Here is a 22,135-nt window from a genome sequence, read left to right as displayed (position 1 = left end):
TACAAAAACAACCATAGTCATGATAGAAGATTCACAAAAAATTGAAATACAATTAATGCTCAGAAGGCCATGTAATGAAATACAAATCTAACAACATAACATACAATGAACAAAAATAAAGTACAACCAGCATTGTTTTGAACAGTGAAAAAAATGCTCTACCTCTCTTTGCCTAGCTCTTTCCTCTTTCTCTGCCCTAAGGCGAATACGAAGTGAATTTGCACGCGCACACGCTTGGAAAGCTACTGTCCCCTTCCGCAATCGTCGATACCATTTCATTGCACGATACCTGCGCCATGCTGTTTGTATTACAATTGCTGCAGAAACTTGACTGCGAAGTTGACAAAGGGTTCTCTGTGCCAGGTACATCCTCCATGCACACTGTAGAAAATTAATTAATAAAATTAATTAAAAAAGCAATGTAGTATTTATGATAACACCTTTTCAGTAATAAATAACTTGCTCTTTATTTTGCTGTCTGCCAGCGAGAAAAGAAAAAGTATTAAGACTTTATACTTTAAGATCAAAAGCAGTTTTGATATTTAAATCTACTTGGTAAAAAAATTTCTAAATGCTATTCATGAGGACACTATGTCTTGATTAAAATAGTTGTGTGATTGACAAATAATGTAACTGATGGCAGTAGCGAGGGGGGGGGGGGGGGGGGGAGCACCATTCACACCTTGCGCGCAAGAAGTCACACCTCAAGCATTACAATCATGCAAGTTTTGCAAAGAAAAACAAAATCTGGGTGTCACTGTCTTCATCAACGAGAGGGTGGGTCATGATGGTGGCAGGAATGGCAGTGACTGTCATGCATATGCTGATACTGTACTTGGATATTTAATGGTGAATCACAGGCAAGATGAATGCTCACTAACAAAATGCCAAGTAGGTGAACACGGTAAATACCATGCAATCACTAATTAACCCAACTGAACTAAGAAGAGGAAATAACTATAAGGTATGAACAGACCTTGTTTAACAAATTATGCTTTCAAGAGATGCACACTATTGATACTGGTTTATGAATCTAAGTAACTGTCATCTGTGTAGCCTAATGACCAGAATTTAACTCAATAAGTAAAAAAATAAAATGCTCACAATTACTTTTAACTTCATGATCATTCTTCCATCCTTTCATTATGTCTTTTTGATGTGTTTCATTATATTATGCTATGCTTCTATCAAGATCTGCTTTATGATATCCCATGGCAAACATCTGCTACTGTCAGCACACATTTTTTATTGTTGTTTCTAATGTTGCTTAATTTGATCTCATACAAATTCTACCCCATTAATATAGTATGATAATGATACGATAGCAGTCTCAGAATTCTATACCACATCATTTATAACACAAAGAGGCCACAGAGGTTCATTCTGATTCACAATATCTCCGATCATGTCATTATGGTATTAAGATTTTTTTCTACTATTTAAAAAAATTACAATATTCCTCAAGTCCCACAAAGACATTTGCAAGGGAAAAAACCATTTTACTGTATTTTCTTATGTGTACTGGCTTGACAGCATGATGGTATCATCTGTCTGCCTTGACTCAAAGTATAGATCAAATTTACCCACATTTTGTTAGCTTAAACACTATCTTGAAACTTATGCGTACTTTAAACTGTATGCTAATCCCTCAGCAACAATTTATTATATCTGAAGTGGTCACTTCTTTTAAAAGAAGACAGCAGTTCGTCACGGCTGAGTGTACGTTTTCCTCATGTCAGATATATAAATATGTTGTTGAACTTCATCATCCTGAAAACTGTCAACAACATTAGAGATGCTCTTCTTCACATCTCAAATCTTCCCTGGAATATTTTCCTTCCTTATTCTAATAATAGTGTTATTGTGAAATTGTAATATGTCTGTATTCTATCAGCACCTCCTCCTCCTCAAATGTTACTGTAATACTCATAAGCCTACCAACTCAGGGCAACACACTGTTCTTGTACAGTCACATCTCAGATCCTTCTCCTGCCCTTTCTAGCAGTATTGCAGACTTGAAACAGGTAAGTACAGAAATGACATAACACAGACTGCAGCAGCACACACTGTAGTTGTAGGTAATTATGTTTGTGTTCACAGCCAAGAAATAGTTACACACGATTTATGAAGAGTATTAATTTTTATTTAATATTGTCTGTAGATCAATGCTTTTCCAATTATGTTTACAAAAATAATAATATTTATGCCATTGCCCCTTCTCGAGCACACATATGTACATACCATATTATTGCAAAAGAGGCTACATCAAACAAAAGTTCCAAATGATCTGAACAACTGTAAACTTACGCAATCCACAAATTAATAGTTCACTGATAGCCCTGGAAGATAATTAATCATCAAGCATAAGAGATCTGCTAGTCCAACAGTTAATAGTCCATTGCGCAACATTATTTGCTTGTCACAAGCAAATATTACCCTTTATTTTATGATTCATGTTTGGGCTGCAGTTCCTTTTACTTGAAGGAACTGTGTCATTAAAAAAGAAAAACATAAATAAAAACTATAAAACTGAAATGAAGACTTTAAAATTAAAAGCGAGTATACAATGCTTACCCCACATGAAAGATGTTTCTTTGTGAAGCAGGCATATTTAAACAATCTTGATTTAAAAAACAATTAAGCTTCAAAATGTGTGAATTGTGGCAACAAAATATGGAATTTAAGTTGTATCGACTTATGAAAACAAGTCTAAGGTGGTTAAATATATTGTTCACTGGTAAAGAAAACCACATGATATACATCTACTGATTTTTAGCACTTGTAAGCAAACAATAAGTCCTAACATAAATGGGTAATGGTATAACAGCAGCAGCAGCAGCAGCAACAACAACAACAAACAATCTGCAAGTCAACTGATTACTGCTAATTGCATTGTAATAGGCATGAATTCATGAGTGTTTCATAAGGTGTTGTGTGAAAAGTTACTGATTTACACAGATTACTAGAACTGACAGGTGCAACAATAGCAAAATAATAAGACAGTAAGTTTCAATTTATTTGAAAAACTGAAAATTACTGCTTATGAATTAAGTGTAAGGTTTAGAAGAAAAAAAACTCTTAACTTCTTCATATGCTGAAACCTAAACATGGCTTACATGCACATCCACACTGTCTCCTGCAACTTTCACAGTAATATCAATACAGAGGGCGGAAAATTTAAGAAAGAAAATAAATAAATCAACATGATAATTAAACCAAAATTAAACCAGTTTCACTTGTCATGTATATCTGAAACAAAGCAGATAATGTACCTTTTTAAGCTACTAGAGAGAAATTATTTCTACTCATAACACCAAGTATGTCTACGACTAAAAATTTTTTATATTGTTCGAATATCTGTAAATTGTACTAATACTTTTTTCTAATTTCACTGCAATAGGAACAAATACCCCCTCATATTTAGTAATGAGATAGAAACAATGATAATAGTTATTCCTAAACTATCAATTCACCTTTGACAACTGTTGCATTAAATCATCACATTCTGCTGCAGCTCCCCAGACTCTGTTAATGATTAAGTGTGGCCCCTGAGTTTATTTCAGGGGTACTGACAAGTTAACTTGAGCTTCCTTGCTGACTCCTATGCTCTCACGAAAAATACAGTTGCACCGTCACTCAGGTACTTGATTGCTGTTGACAAGTAAGCATACAGCAGAATATGCACCCCATATCTCTCCGTAGCTTTTCACAGTTTTGGTCCTGAAGTTGCTTTCGCTTACTTTGTCTGTTGTGGTTTCATTTTACTGCATTCAACTTTGCTTTACGTCTTACTGTTCATTAGTAGTGGCATCACAGTGCTTTTCTCATTGTTAAGATGGCATTATTGTAGTTATAAAAACTGCATTCAATTTTGCTTTATTTCTTGCTGTTCATTAGTAGTGGCATCACAGTGCTTTTCTCATTACCTATGCTACAAAGAAAATGACAGACTGTTATCATTAAACTGAGGAAGAAGACCATAGAGATAATCACAAAGAGCGACAGTGAGGATGATTTATTCGATGTCCATGTGAAAAAGAACCCCTCCACAGATTCTGAAATCAACAACCCTAAGCTGTCTACATCAGCAGGTGTAAGACTAAAGTCTTATGTTTCAACAAGAGATGTAATTGATAGTTCTTCTGAATCTGAAGTATCCAAAAGTGATAGTAACTTTCAAATGGGTCACCAAAATTGGATCATGAACTGCTGAAGGGAAAACAATATTTACATCTCTGCTGAATTGTAACAACCATAATCCACCCATACAGCCACATATATTAGCATACCACGTCCGAAATTTGGGCAGGTGCAATGGCCCGTATCAAATCCGCCCGGGGATTAACAATGTAGGCCATTGTACCAGCCTGTCTGTATGTGATTTTTTTGGTGGTTTCCCGTATCTAACTAAATAAATAACAGGCTTGTATCCCACTCCCCCAATAGTTACATGATTACATACAATTATAAAGCTTTTATACTCTTTCATGTGAGTATCACTACATGTGAACAGTCAGGGTGCACACATTTCCTTCCAGGGGGAACAGGGTGGCAGCAGGTAGGGATCAGCCAGCACCTAAATTAATCACTCCAAATTCAATAGCAATGATGTTGAACAAAGGCACATTCACAGAGAAGGTACAAAGTCAAAAAATAATTTTTACATCTACAATAATGCTATCTTAACAATGATAAATCACAGAGTGACAGGAGGAGACATCAGAGAAACCACTCCACAAATGCTCAGCACAATGTGAGGCCAGTTGCTCATGTAACCTTGGCTCAGGTCAAATCCCAAACATGGGCTGCTCAGGTCAAATCCCAAACATGGGCTATTTAGCACAGGTAGGGGCATTAGACAATAATGAAACTGTGCTCAGTTTCGCACGTTAAGAAGCACATCTGCTGCAGCTACAGTGTTCCATGCCATACATGGACCCTAATTAACTAACTCACAATTAATTTACCTAAAAAAATATTGCATATCATCTTTATTTTTCTTTGGAGAATCTGATTCTCACCTATATCATTCCTGTTACTTCTAAGTTTCACATTACTCTCTCCACATTGGACAGTTGCTCGTTAATTTGTTTTACCAGTTACTCCTAACTTCACAATACAAGTATTTCAGCAATCTCCCAACTGATTTAGTTCCTTAAAAGATACACAATTCTGAAATGCAGGTCTACATAAATCTGCTCGTGACTGTCGCCATTAACTGAAAGTCGCAAGTGCAATACATTTTATACTAAGTTGTGTTAAGACTGGTAAAAAAGATACATGCGCCAAAGGAAAATTCCTGAGAATGAAATAACTAAAAAAACTGGCTGAGATATAGGTAAAAGCACTATAAAGATGTGTACTACACAACATGAAAAATATATACATCTTCAGGTAAAACACATGTAGGTTAACATATAAAATTCAACACAAATCAAGAGCACAATGCAAAGCACAAGGCCAAGAGAAGTAATAGGCACTATGTATATGCAAGTATACGAGGTGTGCCAAGTCAATAATGAGACTGGTGTCAGAATTGTGGTACACTGCAAACAAAGTTATAACTAACTCTTATCCCTTCAACATACTCCCCTCTCCTCTATCTATATACACTACTGCAGGTGTTTCTTCCATTGTTCAAAGCAATGCTGTAGGTCATCCACTGTCACCTTCAACAATTCTGCTGTTTCTGCTTTTACCTCTCCAACAGACTTCTAATGCACTTTTCATTTTCGGGAACAGATAAAAATCATAGGGAGATAGATTTGATGAATATGGAGGATGTTCAAGCATAGGAATGTGCTTGTCCACTAAAAACTGTTTCACAGATACAACACTGTGGACTAGTGTTGTCCTGATGCACAATCTACGCATTGTTTTTCCACAAATCTGATCGTTTCTTCCTAATTCTTTCCCTTAGCTTGATTAGGGCATCTCTGTAGTATTTCTCATTAACGGTTTGACCCTCGGGCAACCATTCGTCATGATAACAGTTTTACTTGCTTCTGAAAACCTTTTTGCCATTCAAAAACTCACGCAAGTGACAGAATTATCATAAAACAAATGTTTAAAAAATGAAAACATCCTGCTGGCAATTTCTTTAATTTCATGAAGGGTTTGAGGTTAATGCACTGCTTAATTTTTAAGTTCACCAAGCTTGCAGTACTACTATAGAACAATATCTTCTACAACCAAGGCTCAAAACCAGACCAAAATGTGAAATGAACAGTGGCTGCTCTTGAAGGTTCAAGGTCAGCTGCATTTAAATACCAACCTCAACCTCTCCTCCTCTTTGCCCCCACCCCCCAAGCTGTTGTGCAATATGAGGTGGGCAGTCTTGTTATTTAATTGCCACAGCTCATAAGTATGTATAAATCTTGTTGTAATACTTGGACAGGGCAGACTCAGTTATAAAATTCACACACTTCCTGGCCTTTGTTATATTGCTAAGTTTTTTTAACTACAGTCTATGTTGCATACACAAAGTTTCTTTAAGCTTCATTTACTTACAAAACCTTTTGAATTTACAAGTCAGATTGTTACATCTATAATTTTTTATTTTTTAGAAACTATTCACGTTACCACCTTCAGGATTATAGCAACTGCAAATACTGATCTCCTGAATGCTCGTCATTTTGTTGTAAAATGTAACAGCTTATAGACCCAGTAGATTTTATTTACTATAGCTAGACACTACTGTAATAATAAAAACTGAAAGATACAGGACACAGGAAACTGTTGCCCTGTGTTGTGTTCAACGCCTGATAGAGGATAACAGTGTGTGTACTTCAACTGTGAAAAGATGTGAAATTTCTCTTGTTAATATACACAAGTTTCCTTATACTGCTGACTGTTATTACTAAATTGTATATTACGGATGTGTCAGTGGTCTCCCTGCAAACCAATACCTAAAGTTACACACACACACACACACACACACACACACACACACACACACACACACACACAGACAGAGAGAGAGAGAGAGAGAGACAGAGAGATTCACTGTATTAGTGTCTTTGTGCCCCGCAAAGAATATAATGTATAAAATGGAAAATTCAGTTTAGGAAACTGCTAAAATTACAAGGAGTCAAGAGTGGTGGGCCAGTGCTTACCTGCATCGGATTCAATTCCCCGCATTGCTGAAAGGAACACTCAAAAGCAGAAAATACTAATCCCAGCTTTCAGAACTAATATGTTTCTTCTTCAAGTTTAGGAAACTGCCAAAATTACAAGGCGTCAAGAGTGGTGGGCCAGTGCTTACCTGCATAGGATTCAATTCCCCACATTGCTGATAGGAACACTTAAAAGCAGAAAACACTAATCCCAGCTTTCAGAACTAATATGTTTCTTCTTCAAGGAAGGAAGTAGGATTGGTTGGATGGGGGAGGGTTGGGGAGTAGTTAAGTACATCAGTGCTTCATGTAACTTATGAACACTCGAAAACTGATTATTGCATAATGTCAGGAACCTATTTGAGTTGTTCTGTCTAACCTTACAATCACAGTACATTGAAGAAGTAACATTTATACTTCTGATACTATTGTCAACAGTAAAATGACAAAAAAAAATTTGGTGGAATAAGAACAATTCGAAGTTGTAAAGACAACCAGCCACAGTATAGTCCAGATTTTGAGGAACAGACAAGACAAACTACAATGTGGGAGATCAGCCTACAAACTTGCAGTGTACCTCAGACGTTGCAATTCTTTTCAAAATGAAGCATATAAGGCACAGCAGCATAAAAACAACAGAAAGTGAGGCACACAGCATACAAAACTAGCAGAAAGTGAAGCTGATTAGGCTAGGCGTATTCTTAGCATTGTGAAGAGTTGTCAGTAGACATCCAGATCAAATCATTAACTGTATACTGTGCTAGATGCCTTGAGACATGCGATAAATGCCTAAAGTAATTTTTTGTGTAATTGGGTAAGCACATTTGACCGCAGAAGGTATTGAAAAAGAGTGTCACATAGAGGCCCCAGTGCAGTTCCCAACTAGAATACAAATGTTTGTTAGTGGCATCCATTAAACAAGTTGACAGACATTCAGTACTCGTACCCCTCTTACACTTAAAAACCTACAGGCACAAAAATGGGGAAAGGCTACCTGTAGCAGACTGATTCACAGTGCGCCAACACTCACTACAAGCACACAGACTTTACTGGCTTCTGAGCTACATCTCTGCATAAATACTGCAACCTACATCCATTTGAGCATGCTTACCTCATTCAAGCATTGGTCTCCTTGTATAATTTTATCAACGCACTCCCCTTTATTACAAAATTGACTATTCCTTAACACCAAACCAAAACCTTCTTTTAGTCATGTTGTCCCATAAATTTTGGTTCTCCTCAATCCTATTAAGTACCTCATTACTTGTTATTCAATCTACTCATCTGATCTTCAGCATTCTTCTACGAAATCAAATTTCTGAAGCTTCTTTCTCTTCTTATCTGAACTGTTTATCGCCCACCTTCAAAACAGACTTTCTAACAAATTTACATTCAATGTTTACATATTCCTTTCTTTCATAAATGTTCATCTAACTATTGCCAGCCTGCATTTTTATCCTCTCTACTTTGGCCATTATCAGTTATTTTGCTGCCCAAACAGGAAAACTCATCTACTACTTTTAGTGTCTCATTTCCTAACATAGTTCCCTCAGTATTGCCTGATTTGACCACATTTCATTACCCCTGTTTTACTTTTGTTGAAATTGCTCTTACAATCTCCTTTCAAGACACTATCCATTCCATTCAACAGCTTTCCCAGGTCCTTTGCTGTCTCTGACAGAAATACAATGTTTTTGGCAAACCTCAAAGTTTTTATTTCTTCTCCCTGAGCTTTAATTGCCTTTCCAAATGTCTACTTAGTTTCAGTAGTTGTGAGGCAAAAGTTGTTAGCGTGGCACTTTGTGAAAGCAGTGCCATTGATATTGGTGCCCTTGGTGCCTTATGCTATAAAAACTAATGTAACAAACACTACAGTTCTGACTTCATGCAGCAAGAGTGATGCTATCATGCCATGTAACAAGGTGGCCTGTGAGCTTCAGTAACTTTGTGAACTGGGCCCACAGGTCACCAAAGGTTGCCCGTGCCTGCTCTAAATCTACAAATGCTGCAAGCATATATTTGCCTTTCTTCAATCTAGTTCGTAAGATAGTCATAGGATGAGTATTGCCTCGTGTATTCCTACGTTTGTCTGGAATTCAAACTGATCTTTCCCAAGGTTGGCTTCTATCAGTTTTTCCATTATTCTGTAATTAATTAATGTCAATGGTTTGCACTATGACTTATTAACCTGATGGTTCGGTAGTATTCATATCTGTCAGCACCTATCTTCTTTGGAACAGAAATTATTACATTCTTTCTGAAATCTGAGAGTATTTCCTCACTCTCATATTCTTGTACACCAGGTGGAACAATTCTGTCATGGCTAGCTTTCTCAAGGATCTCAGTAATTCTAAAGGAATACTGTCTATTTAAAGGGCTTTGTTTCCACTTAGTTCTTTCAGTGTTCTGCCAAGTTTTTCTCTTAGTATCATATTTCCTCCCATCTCACATTCACCTGTTTCCTCCTCTTTTTCTATACTACTGTTCTTAGTTTGTTTCCCTATACAGACAAACTACATATTCCTTCGAGTTTCAGCTTTACCTTCTTTTGTTAGTACTGGCTAGTCATTTGAGCTCTTGATACATCTGATTCTCTTTTCTCCTAAGATCTCCGATTTTCCTAATCATCATCTATCTTGCCCCCAGTAATGCATGCTTCTATAACCTTGTATTGTTCCCTAGCCATTCCTGCTAAGTCATTTTGCACTTACTGTCAATCTAATTTTTTGGACTTCTGTATTTCCTTTTGTCCACTTCATTTGCTACATTTTTATTTTCTCAGTCCACTAATCAAATTCATTATCACCTATGATATCCAACAATTTCTTCTGGGCCTTGTCTTTTTACCTATTTGATCCTCTGCTGCCTTCACTATTTCATCTCTCAGTGACACCCATCGATCTTATACTGTACTCCTTTCCCCTGTTTCAGTCAATTGTTGCCTAATGCTCTCTCTGAAACTCTCAACAACCTGTAGTGCCTTCAATCCATACAGTTTCTATTTCCTGAATTTCCTACTCTTCTGGAATTTCTTCAGTTGTAATCTGCCATAACCAGTAAATTATAGTCAGTACATTAAGAGGTGCTATCCACAATTTTCAGGACTAGTGCTGCGATCTGTTGAAAACCTTACCTTTGGACTAATGGTCACCATTACCCTCGAAGTAGTTCCCATCTGCACATACACACCAGTCCCAGCACTTCTGCCAATGGTCAAACATTTTCTGGAAGTCATGTTCTTTGAGGGTGTTTCTCACTGCCAGCAATGCTTCTTGAACCCTCTCTAGAGTGTTGAACTGACAGCCTTTCAACTTGAGTTTCAGTTTTGGTAATAGCACGAAGTCGCAAGGTGGTAAATCTGGCGAGTACGGTGGTTGGGGTACAACCGCCATGTTGTTTTCTGCCACAAAGGTCCTGGATAGCAAGGATGTATGACAAGGCGCATTGTCGTAATGCAGCAGTCAGTTCCCTTGACACCAAAGTTCGAGCCGTCGTCGCCGCATGTTTTCACAGAGCCGTAGTAAAACGTCACAGTAGTAGGCGAAATTCACCGTTTGGTTGGGTGGGACGAATTCTTTGTGCACAATTCCCTTGGTATCAAAGAAAACGATGATCGTGCTCTTCACTTTGCTCTTAACTTGTCTCGCTTTTTTGGGTCTTGGAGAGCCCAGGCTCTTCCACTGGGACGATTGTTGCTTTGTCTCTGGATCACAACTGTAAATCTAGTTGAATCACTGCAAGGGTCTCCGTAGAATTTTTCCCGAGATTTGCACAGAATTTGATACACACGCACTGTTATGTTCACGAATGCATCGTAAAATCGACACACACCAAACACAGAGTATTACGGAAATCACTGGGCATGCAATACGTCCTCTGCTCTCGCCACCTAGCGGTGCAAAGATCTACTACTCCTAATTTCCAGCGGGCAGCACCAGTTCCGAAAATTTTTGATTCCACCTCATATAGACACGTCTGCTCCTGGAAATGTCTTTAAAAATTATAAAACTTAGTTTCAAAATCTCTGTGTAACCATTATTAATTCATCTGAAACTGCCAGCATCCCAGGTCTCTTTCATGTAGTCAACCTTCTTTACAAGTCTTAAATCTAATGTTAGAAATGATTAAATTATGCTGGGTGCAAAATGCTACAAGGAAGCTTCCTTTTTCATTCCTTTCTCCCAGTCCAGCTTCTCTTGCTATTTTTCCTTCTCCCCCCCCCCACCCCCCCTCACACACACACACACACACACACACACACACACACACACACAACCAAATTCCAGTGACGAATAATTACCTTTATCCAATCATATGTTCTTCCAATCTCTTCACCATCTGTGGAGTTAGTGGCATATAATGTTGTACTACAGTGATAGTTGATACCTTCATGTTTATCTTTGCTATGATAATGCATTCACTACGCTGTTCATAGTAGCCTACCTGCATTTCTATTGTCTTATGCATTTTTACACCTACTCCTCTGTTACATCTAGGTCATTTTTTGTTGATATTACTGTACTGACCTGACTGTATGTCCTCTTCTACCTGCCTTTCTATTTCACTAATCTCCACAATATCTAACTACAACCAAGCCATTTCCCTTTTTAAATCCTCTAATCTACCTATTCAATTACAAAATTTAACATTTCACACAACTAACAGAATGCAAGTTTTGTTTCTTCTGATGACATCCTCCCGAGTAGTCCCTGCCCGAGGATATGAATGGGACTATTATAGCTACAGAATATTTTACACAAGAGGATGTCATCATCATTAAGCCATAGAGTAGAACTATATGCTCTCAGAAAAAAATAAAATAATGGCTGCCGTTTCCCCTTACTTTCAGGCATTTGCAGTACCACCACAGCAAGGTCACACTGGCTAATGTCATATCACCTGATAAGTCCACCAAACAGGCAGTTACTGAAAAGGCTGCTGCCCCTCTTCAGCAACCAAGCCTCTCCAAGATACCCTTCCATTGTGGTTGAATCTACAGTACAGCTATATGTACTGTCAAGGCACCCAAGTCACTTCACTTCAGTAAGCTACACTACCATTTGTCAGAATTTCACCAGCTGGGAGGGAACATGCAGTAACAATGAAATTTATTCCATACATTAGGGAAATCAAAATACAAAAATAATTAAACAAAGGAAAATCACATCATTACTAAAATTATTAGAATTACAGAACTGCCCGTGCACTCTGAATGAAAGCAAAAAAATGCTCCAATTGCAGCCTCTGGCCATTGTAACATTGAATCAAACAGGGCTTGCATAATCTGCTAGAGAACATAATGCCACATGGTCTGCAGACACATCCGCTAAGCATCGGCCATGCTTGCACGAGGACCAGAACAAAATAGTTGCAGACTGATCACACCCTAAACATATTCGATGAGCATGTCAGGCAAACATGCAAGCAAGGGAAGCTGTGGTACATGTCATTCTTTGAAGAAGGCTTGCACACTCCTTGCCTCATGTAGATGGGTATTGTCCTGCTAAAACATGGCATGTGGAGCTTCCTGCAATAGGAGCAATGTCTCGTGTTCTAAAACATCCCCAATGTAGCAGTTGCTCTTCAGCTTGCTCTAAATATGCAGTCTGCCTGATTGCATTCACCACAGTAGCACATAATAAGTACACAGCCATTACTGTAGGGCAATATGAATTGGGGCTCATTCAAAAACACTAGATTTTGCCACTCCACGCACCAGAGACAATGTATACCACATACCTATGGCAGTTTGAAGCTTCATCAGTTTCGGGTCATAGGTTGGTTGGTTTGTGGGATTAAAGGGACCAGACTGCGATGGTCATCGGTCCCTTTTTCCAAAAAAAATTAAAACCACCCAAAGAGAATAAAAAACAAACAGCAGGAAAGACGTCAGACGACACAGGACGAAAAAGACTCCGACAGAGATCAGACAAAACAAAATAAAACACACAGAGTGTGACGGTGGTTGGCCGACCATAGAGAAAAAAAAAAAAAAAAGAAAAAGAAAAAAAAAAAGGAAAAGCCAACCACCAAGAACACATTAAAAACTCAGTTTAAAATCAGAGGCTAAAAGCCAGAATCAACGCTAAAAAACGAACACTCAGATTAAACTATAAAAACCCCCTGCCCGAATAAAACGCAAAACTAAGTCCACCATGGCAGAGTCATCTGGTAAAATGGCAGGGAGCGTGTCAGGCAGTGCGAACGTCTGCCTGAGCACAGCTAAAAGCGGACACTCCAATAAAATGTGCACCACAGATAAAACGGAGCCGCAGCGACACAGAGGTGGGTCCTCACGGCGCAATAAGTGGCCGTGTGTCAGCCGAGTGTGCCCAATGCGCAGCCGGCAGAGGGCAACAGACTCCTGGCGGGAGACCCGAATGGACGACCGCCACACAGTCGTCGACGCCTTGATACAACGGAGTTTGTTCGGTACAGGCAGGTTGCGCCATTCAGCGTCCCATAAAGCGAAAATTTTGCGGCGTAACAGTGCCCGCAAATCAGTCGCCGGGAGGTCAATCTCCAGAGGTGGTTGACTGGTGGCCTCTTTCGCCAGGCGGTCAACATTCTCATTCCCGGGGATCCTAACATGGCCTGGGGTCCAAACAAAGACCACAGAGCGGCCGCAATGGTCAAGAGTAGACAGGGACTCCTGGATAGCCATCACTAGACGGGAACGAGGGAAACACTGGTTGAGAGCTCGTAAACTGCTCAGGGAGTCGCTACAGATAACAAAGGACTCACCTGAGCAGGAGCGGATATACTCTAGTGCTCGAAAGATGGCGACCAGCTCAGCAGTGTAAACGCTGCAGCCAGCCGCCAAGGAACGTTGTTCGGACTGGTCCCCTAGAGTGAGCGCATAACCGACACGACCAGCAACCATCGAACCGTCAGTGTAAACAATTCCAGAGCCCTGATAGGTGGCCAGGATGGAAGAAAAGCGGCGGCAGAAGGACTCTGGAGGGACTGAGTCCTTCGGGCCCTGTGCCAAGTCGAGCCGAAGGTAAGGGCGAGGAACACACCATGGGGGTGTACGCAAAGTGGCCCGGAAAGGAGGTGGAACAGGGAAAAATCCAAGCCCGGAGAGAAGCTCCTTAACGCGCACGGCGATCGGACAACCCGACCGGGGCCGACGCTCTGGCAGATGGACGACCGACTGCGGGAACAGCACACGGTAATTTGGATGCCCGGGCAAGCTAAAAACATGGGCAGCATAAGCAGCCAGTAATTGTTGGCGTCGGGTCAATGCAAGCCTATGTAACAACATGTGTGCTACCAGATGGGCCCTCAGTAGATCGCGTTAAAGCTTAACGCGGAAACATCCACATCTGTTCAATGCTCCAATACCAAGCCAACATTGTGGACGAAGCTATTCTGTCAGTTATGGCCATGTGGACAAGATATTGGTCATCCTGCACAGTTCTCATGTCATGTGGTCCAGTACCCTTCATCGTTGTGTACTATATGTCTCCTATCCACTGGTTCCACATAATCATCACTGTCGTAGCAGCACGCTCAATACGAGCCGCAATGTCATGGAGTAACAAACTCATTTCATGGAGATCAGCCATTCTGACTCATCTGAACTCTTATGGCTGTTATGGTTTATTGTACCTCCCAATCACACCAAAGGTGGTACTATTTTTACCTTATACAAGGAATTTGGTACCATTCCGGGCCTGTGAGATGGGATGTGGTCCTTCTGAAGACTGAGTTATCACTCGCGGCCCGGGTGGTGAGGAGAATGAAGTTCATGGCAGGGTTAGTGCTCATGCTGTGGTATGAGTATAAATTCACAATATGGTGATGTGGGACTCTGATATAGTGCATTTTTGGTATTAAATCATTTTCACCTACCTGTGGGGTGCTAACCATGTCATTGGACCCCTCGTACGTATTTCCGTATCTTGCTGGGCAGCAGGAGCTGTATCGTATGGTGTCTCTGTTTCAGATGAACCTTAGGTATGGTAACTACCTTTTATCTGTATGGACAGTAAACAGAAACGCCCTATCGAATCATGGCTGTTAGATGAGTGGAAATATGCCATGCTGGTGTCAGAAGATGCAACTTCATGAGCCATTTCACCAAAGTTCTCAAGTTAGATAAACTGTCTCCTAAAACTATGGGGGGGGGGGGGGGGGCCTCTATAGAAAATTATAATATAGAGATGTGTGAGTATAGAATGACAGGGAGTAGATGAAAGGTTCACACTAAAATCTTTGTTTGAGTAATTCTGAGCTGCACCCATTTTGGAGCCATATATGTCCTGTCAGTATTACAGGGTTTCTGTCACTATGAAATGTAGGATAACTCATATTTCTGAGTCAGGGAACCCATGTGGTGTTGCTTTCAAATGTAAGTAGAGTTGAAGCACCATGAACTTTGTCTTTCTGTGATGGTTTACTGCTCATAAACTGTTCCTGCCCTGGAACTAAATGGTGTTACCTTTTCTATGAAGATCAGTTTGGTAACACACAAGTTAAATGTAACATTAGTGTTTCAATAAATGTCACTCTGTACTCATTTTTCTGAGTTTAATTTGAGTAGTTGAAGTTCCACAACACAAATGATAGCAGGCCACAACATCTGCCAAAACAGTGCACAGAGACAATACTCTTAGTTTCCTGATTAACTGTACTTTATTACTTATTTGCTAACTTTAATTTTATGGTGTTACAGAATAACATCACTTGTCTGGGAAAAGAGGAGCTAATACACGAGCTACGGAGATAATGTGTCCAGACACAAGGAAATGTCAGTGAGAAACAGCGAAAATCGCGTCAAAAAATGGAACTACCAATTGCTGTCATCCCGAAGGGCGTAGAACAGGTGAGTTTGGATGCCACTGCTGTTAATGTTGCGCTCACAGAAGTTAATCAGGCAAGGGAGTTGTTCACTGGTTCCAGACTAACATCCTCACAAGTTAGTAATCTGCAAGCTAAAGTAGTGCATTATTCACAGAGAATAGAGGATTTGTTGACATTACCTTCTGAACAGAGAGAGGCATATGAAAGGCACATCGCTTAATTGTGGGAATGGACTAATATGTCGGCATTAGCGGATGGAGCAAGTGCCACCATGGAAATAGGTCGGCAGCAAATATAAGAATATGCAGTGGAACCCCAAATAAGTATGTATGATAAATTACCTAATCCTTTAGTGCAGCTCCGAACAGGTTAAGAGGTAATATCATGTGACACATTAGCTGACATAAGCAATCTGCTGGTTTTGTTAGTACAGACTGAGGATCAAATTGAAGCAATTTGGTTACCACCACAACAAAAGTTGTGACTGTTAGTAGGTAGAGCATGAGACATCTGCAAGCAATATAATCAGGAAGCAGTACAAGGGAGCATACCTTGACAGAATTAAGAATAACCTTATGCAAGGGAACACTACCATGAAGAATTTTGCAGCATTTAACTACATATGGTCATGAGCAGGGAATAACAGAAAGATCTCCATTTATGTAGATAAGGTAAAGCAGAGCTGCACTGTGGAAGCGTGTTGGGCCCACAACCCTTAGGTCCATGGATCATAACCACACTTTGCTACCATTTGTGCCATGGGACATCAACTATTCAAATTAAACTCTGAAAATGAGTACAGAGTGACGATTGTAGAAACACTGATCTTAAATTTAATTAATATGTTACCAAACTCATCATAACAAAATCTTCATAAAAAAGGTAACACCATTCAGTTCCGGGGTAGCAACAGTTTATAAGCAATAAACCATCGCAAAAAGACAAAGTTCATGTTGCTTCAACTCTACTTACATTTGAAAGCAACACCACATGGGTCCTGTAACACAGACATATAAGTTATCCCACATTTCACAGTGACAACAACCCCGTAACACTAACAGGACATACATGGCTCCAAAACTAGTGCAGCTCATAATTATGCAAATACAGATTTAAGTGTGAAACTTTCATGTGCCTCCAGACATTCTATATCCACACCTCTCTATATTATTATTTTATAAGAGCTGCCCCCGAAGTCTTATTTGAAAATTTTCACTTTATGCCAACAATAGCGTTACAAGAACATGAAACCAACAATAGCATTACTAGAATCCAAAACTACAATCAAAGTCATTCATTACTAAATTTAAAAGCATAATAAAGAGTATCATCAACATAGAAAACAAACATTTATGTAACTTGCAAACATCGATGAAATGGCTCATGAAGTTGCACCTTCTTCATCAGGTTGGCGCATTTTCACTCATATAATGGCTTTTACTTATTCAGGCCGTTCTGTTTACTGTACATACAGATAAAAGGCAGATACCATACCCGAGGTTCATCTGAAACAGAGATAGTACACAATACAGCTCCTGATGCCCAGCAAGATACAGAAAAATCCATATGAGGTCCGATGACATAGTTCGCACTCCAGAGTTGGATGCAAATGATTTGATACCCAAAATGCGCCATAATCCACTGCCACATCATCACACTGTGAATTGTATTCTTGTACCACAGCATAAGCACTAACCAGATAGGCTAATAACCACCAATAACATCTGTTCCATTTTGTGAGAGGGTTCAATTTTGCTTAGAGGGTCTCAAGACAAAGACAACTATACCATCCACGAGTTTGTGGCAAAACACACTGACAATAAGCAATGAATGATATCAGTTCAGATCAGGAAAGTCCCTTCCATACAGAATTACGCGGAAGGTTTGCCATATAACAGTCCCTTGACTCGGCCCATCTTTAGCACAGAACAGAAGCTGCTCCCATCTACCACACTCTATGAAAAGAAACATTCCATCATGTCGTTCCTCCCTGAAGGCACTGACTCAAAGCCTCCACAGACTTTACTACAATAATCACTGCGGGTTTCAGTGCCAGTCACATGCAGCCCATAGACCACCACAAACTTATCAATAGGCAAAGATACACCAACCGGCACAGTCTTGAGTGTGCAACTGTGACCATGATTTCTGACATTGTGGAAACAGTAGGCTACAGCATGACCCGCACGTAAATATGGTTATCAGGTGCCATGAAAGAGTGTTCTTTGGTCGCGTACTGTAAGCTAATGTTCTGCTTTCACTTAGCCATAGTGATTGTGCTGTTTTAGCTAATTGAAAACGAGCCATTCGTAATCAGGCTACATGCTGCAGTGAATCCACTTAAATTGATATTGTTAACATGTTGTTGTGCCTATTATTGTATTGTTTCAGGTGAATATCTGAGTACGGGTTAATTCTGGTATAAACATATATATCATGTAGTAGCTCTGCATGTGTAATGGAACTAGGTGACTGTTTACAAGCAGCTGAGTTTGAGCAAGACATTTGGGATCCAACCAGGGAAACATCTAAATTGTTTGTAAAAGGGAAGCTACCTTTCTTAAACTAAATGTCTGACTGTTTTTAGCCTGGGTCATTTATCACTGTACTTAATCTTCTTTAGTTCTGTTTCAACCGTTGGTTTTACTGCCATTAAGCTCTCGTTTTAAGCATGGTTTTCACAGTGGAGGAAAGGAGGAGGAAATTAATGTTTAACGTCCCGTCGACAACGAGGTCATTAGAGACGGAGCACAAGCTCGGATTAGGGAAGGATGGGGAAGGAAATCAGCCATGCCCTTTCAAAGGAATCATCCTGGCACTTGCCTGAAGTGATGTAGGGAAATCACGGAAAACCTAAATCAGGATGGCCGGACGTGGGATTGAACCGTCGTCCTCCCAAATGCAAGTCCAGTGTGCTAACCACTGTGCCACCTTGCTCGGTTTTTCACAGTGGTGAAGCTGCTTTTCAACTCTAAAGAGACAGAGTTAAAAAACTTTAAACCTTGTTGATGCCTTTTTTTCCATTTGTTAATTAAATTTTAAGAGTGTGACCTGTTACAATTCTGAAGGTTCTTTAAATAAATATATGAAATTGTTGCAATGTTTTACTCAATCAATCAGTCCCAACCTTCCATCCTACTGTCCAGTACCGCCATCCAGTACACACATTTAATTTACATTTCACTGTAAATAGCAATGGTCGTTAACAACTCATCAGTGATACAGATGATTGGGAACTATGAAAAGCATTATTCGAAGAGCACAGTTTTAAGTTTCTGACATACTGCTGAAACTACATGCAGTGTTCACAGAATATTTACGGTTTAAATTATTATAACCCAACTATTAATTCTGGACAGTAAATACTCTTAAGTCACAAAGAATAGCTGAAATCTGTTGACAAGATAAGCAAAATTCTTACATATGATGTAGGAAAGCTGATATCTAGTTGTTCAAACAAATTTCAGGCTTGCAGCCGGTCGTCGTTCAATACTTCGCACGATATTTCAACTGGGCCCCTGCGAGTCATCTTCAGGTGAGCCGTCGCAGACTGGCGAAAACGTCCTCCATTCCGCAGTATATAGCGTACTGTAACTATTCTGCGCATGCATTGAAAACTTGATAGATGAACCACGCTGCCCGCCGGCAGCACCCCCCCTGGTGGAATAGATGAACTCAGTCGCCCTCTGGATCAGATCTGTTAAATCTGTTAAACCATGACAGCAGCTACCAGCTGGACAGTGCATGAAATCCCATCATCTCCACGATTTGCTCAAATCGAAGATGACAGAGTGCGTAGACAGCCGTGGCAAACAGCAACGCAGAGGGCGACTGAGTTCCGCTATTCCACCAGCGAGGGCGCTGCCAGCGGGCAGTGTTGGTTCATCTATCAAGTTTTCGACGCATGCACAGTACGCTATATACTGCGGAACGGAGGACGTTTTCGCCAATCTGCAACGGCTCACCTGAAGATGACTGACAGGTGCCCAGTTGAAATATTGTGCGAAGTATTGAACGATGACCGACTGCAAGCCCGAAATTTGTTTGAACAGTCAATTCGCCGGGAAAACTTTAAAATTGATATCTAGTTCTCAGGCTTTTTCCAACAGAGGATTTTTTTTTTTTTAAGGAAAAAATAAATTACTATGAAAGATTCTGCCAAAAATGTACTGCCAATTTCTGTTTACAATTAAAAAGATACAACACTGGAATAATAGATTAGAGACAACTATTACACATGGAAAGGAAACATTAGAGGCACAAAAAAATTAAACATATAGCTCTTTATGATGACCGGTATACATCAAGCATACACATGGATAACTTGCACCATAACACATCAAGTTCGTGCATAAATGAAGAGCAGTCCCATGAAACACCATGTTATGGTAATAGGATGCACTGTGTTTTGAGTGTCCTAGTCACATTATCGTTTTATCTGTGCCAACCACAGTATTGATTAGATCACACCTGAGCACTAGCCTCACACCTTTCCCAGAGCATCTTATTATTAAAGTTTATCAGTAGCCCCACTTAAATTATTATTTGGCAGCACGCTTTTTCATTCACCTGATGAGACATATCAAATGGACTTGGCCTGTGACATGAGGTACACAAAAGAAGAGGTCTTCCTGCTCAGCAAAATTGACAGAGTAAATAACAATTATGTTATATATGGATCCTTCCCACCAACACCAGCTTTTCTGAACTTTGCAGGTGGGAACTTTCCCTGCAATACATCCTACATTCCCGTAATCCTCCTGGTCTCAACCTTCGTTAGTCACTGTCCTCACCCATCCAGCCCCCTCCCTGTTCCCATTCCAGCACTACACAGCCGTCATTTCACCGCCACACCCAGTCTTTTAATTTATTTTTATTTCTCTCCTTTCCGCTACTTACCCCCTCCCCCCTCCGCACCTTATCTTCTACCTTCCATCCAAACTGCAACACTTCACTATCCGCCACTCCCACTATACTATACCTCCCCCTCCCGCCCCAGCCTCCTCCTTACCCCCACCCAGTTGCCACTCCCATCATGCACTGGTGCTACTGCTCGCAGTGTAGTTTCAGCTCTCTGAGACTGCAGATGTGTGTGCAAATTGCACTTGTGTGAGTAAGTGTGTGTGTGTGTGTGTGTGTGTGTGTGTGTGTGTGTGTGTGTGTGTTTGTTGTGCCTATCGCGGCTCAGCATCTCCACTATATGGTGAGTAGCAACTTTCCTTCTCCCGTGTTGTTACATTTCATCTAGGATTTTCCATTGTTTAACAATAATGTTAATTTCTTACTCACTGAAAAATCTTGTTAAATTTGTTATATTTTCATTGGAGTTCTGCAAAGGGGTTTATGTCCTGACTGTGTTCCCTAAGAAACAGAACTCAGTGTCAGAGTAAATGAAGGCTGACAGCAAATGATACATCTACGGCAGGTTGTGTTAACACTTACATAATTTTTCATTAACAACGTAGATAGGATTATACAGCAGATTACACATATTTCCAGTTTTGATACAAACACGCATACTTGGTAGGTGTTTGGTTATACATAAAATCAAAACATTAAATCAGTGATGGACATGCCACACAGTTAACTTTGCACAGAACATTCTGGATGTAACATACAGAAGATAATGAAAAATTAGCAGCACTCAATCAGATTAAAAATCCTGTGATAAAATTAATGAAATCTTCACATAGAAATGTTGGCAATAAACTTACAGCACAATCCACGATACACCTTGTACAGCAATAAGGATCAGCTGCAAGAGTAAGAAAATATCACACTCTGCTTATCTCTTATCAGTTGCTGAGGTATGTTCAATTTCACATGTATAAGTCCCCTATGAAACAATATCATAATATTTTCCAAGAAAAGCAGCTTTTAGAAACCTAAATAAATAACCATTTTGCAATGTACTCATAATACATATACTTACAAGGGAACCTCCCCATCGCACCCCCCTCAGATTTAGTTATAAGTTGGCACAGTGGATAGGCCTTGAAAAACGGAACACAGATCAATCGCGAAAACAGGAAGAAGTTGTGTGGAACTATGAAAAAAAACAAGCAAAATATACAAACTGAGTAGCCCATGTGTAAGATAGGCAACATTAAGAAGAGTGTGAGCCCAGGAACGCCGTGGTCCCGTGGTTAGCGTGAGCAGTTGCGGAACCAGAGGTCCTTTGTTCAAGTCTTCCCTCGAGTGACAAATTTACT

The 22,135-nt window shown here is 39.9% G+C and overlaps 1 protein-coding gene across 1 annotated transcript in view; it reads right to left on the bottom strand.

Annotated features, from left to right (window-relative positions):
* LOC126198475 (unconventional myosin-IXa-like) overlaps window positions 1–22,135 on the bottom strand; it is a 350,557-nt gene that overhangs the window by 142,480 nt on the left and 185,942 nt on the right. The window contains exon 17 of the mRNA XM_049934833.1: window positions 163–381. Coding sequence (XP_049790790.1) covers window positions 163–381 — 219 coding nt within the window. The remainder of the gene's footprint in view (window positions 1–162; window positions 382–22,135) is intronic.

Source organism: Schistocerca nitens, chromosome 8 (assembly GCF_023898315.1).
Source record: "Schistocerca nitens isolate TAMUIC-IGC-003100 chromosome 8, iqSchNite1.1, whole genome shotgun sequence".
Classification (NCBI taxonomy): domain Eukaryota; kingdom Metazoa; phylum Arthropoda; class Insecta; order Orthoptera; family Acrididae; genus Schistocerca; species Schistocerca nitens.
The sequence above is the reverse complement of the archived record's forward strand: the minus strand, read 5'-3'. Positions and strand labels throughout refer to the sequence as shown.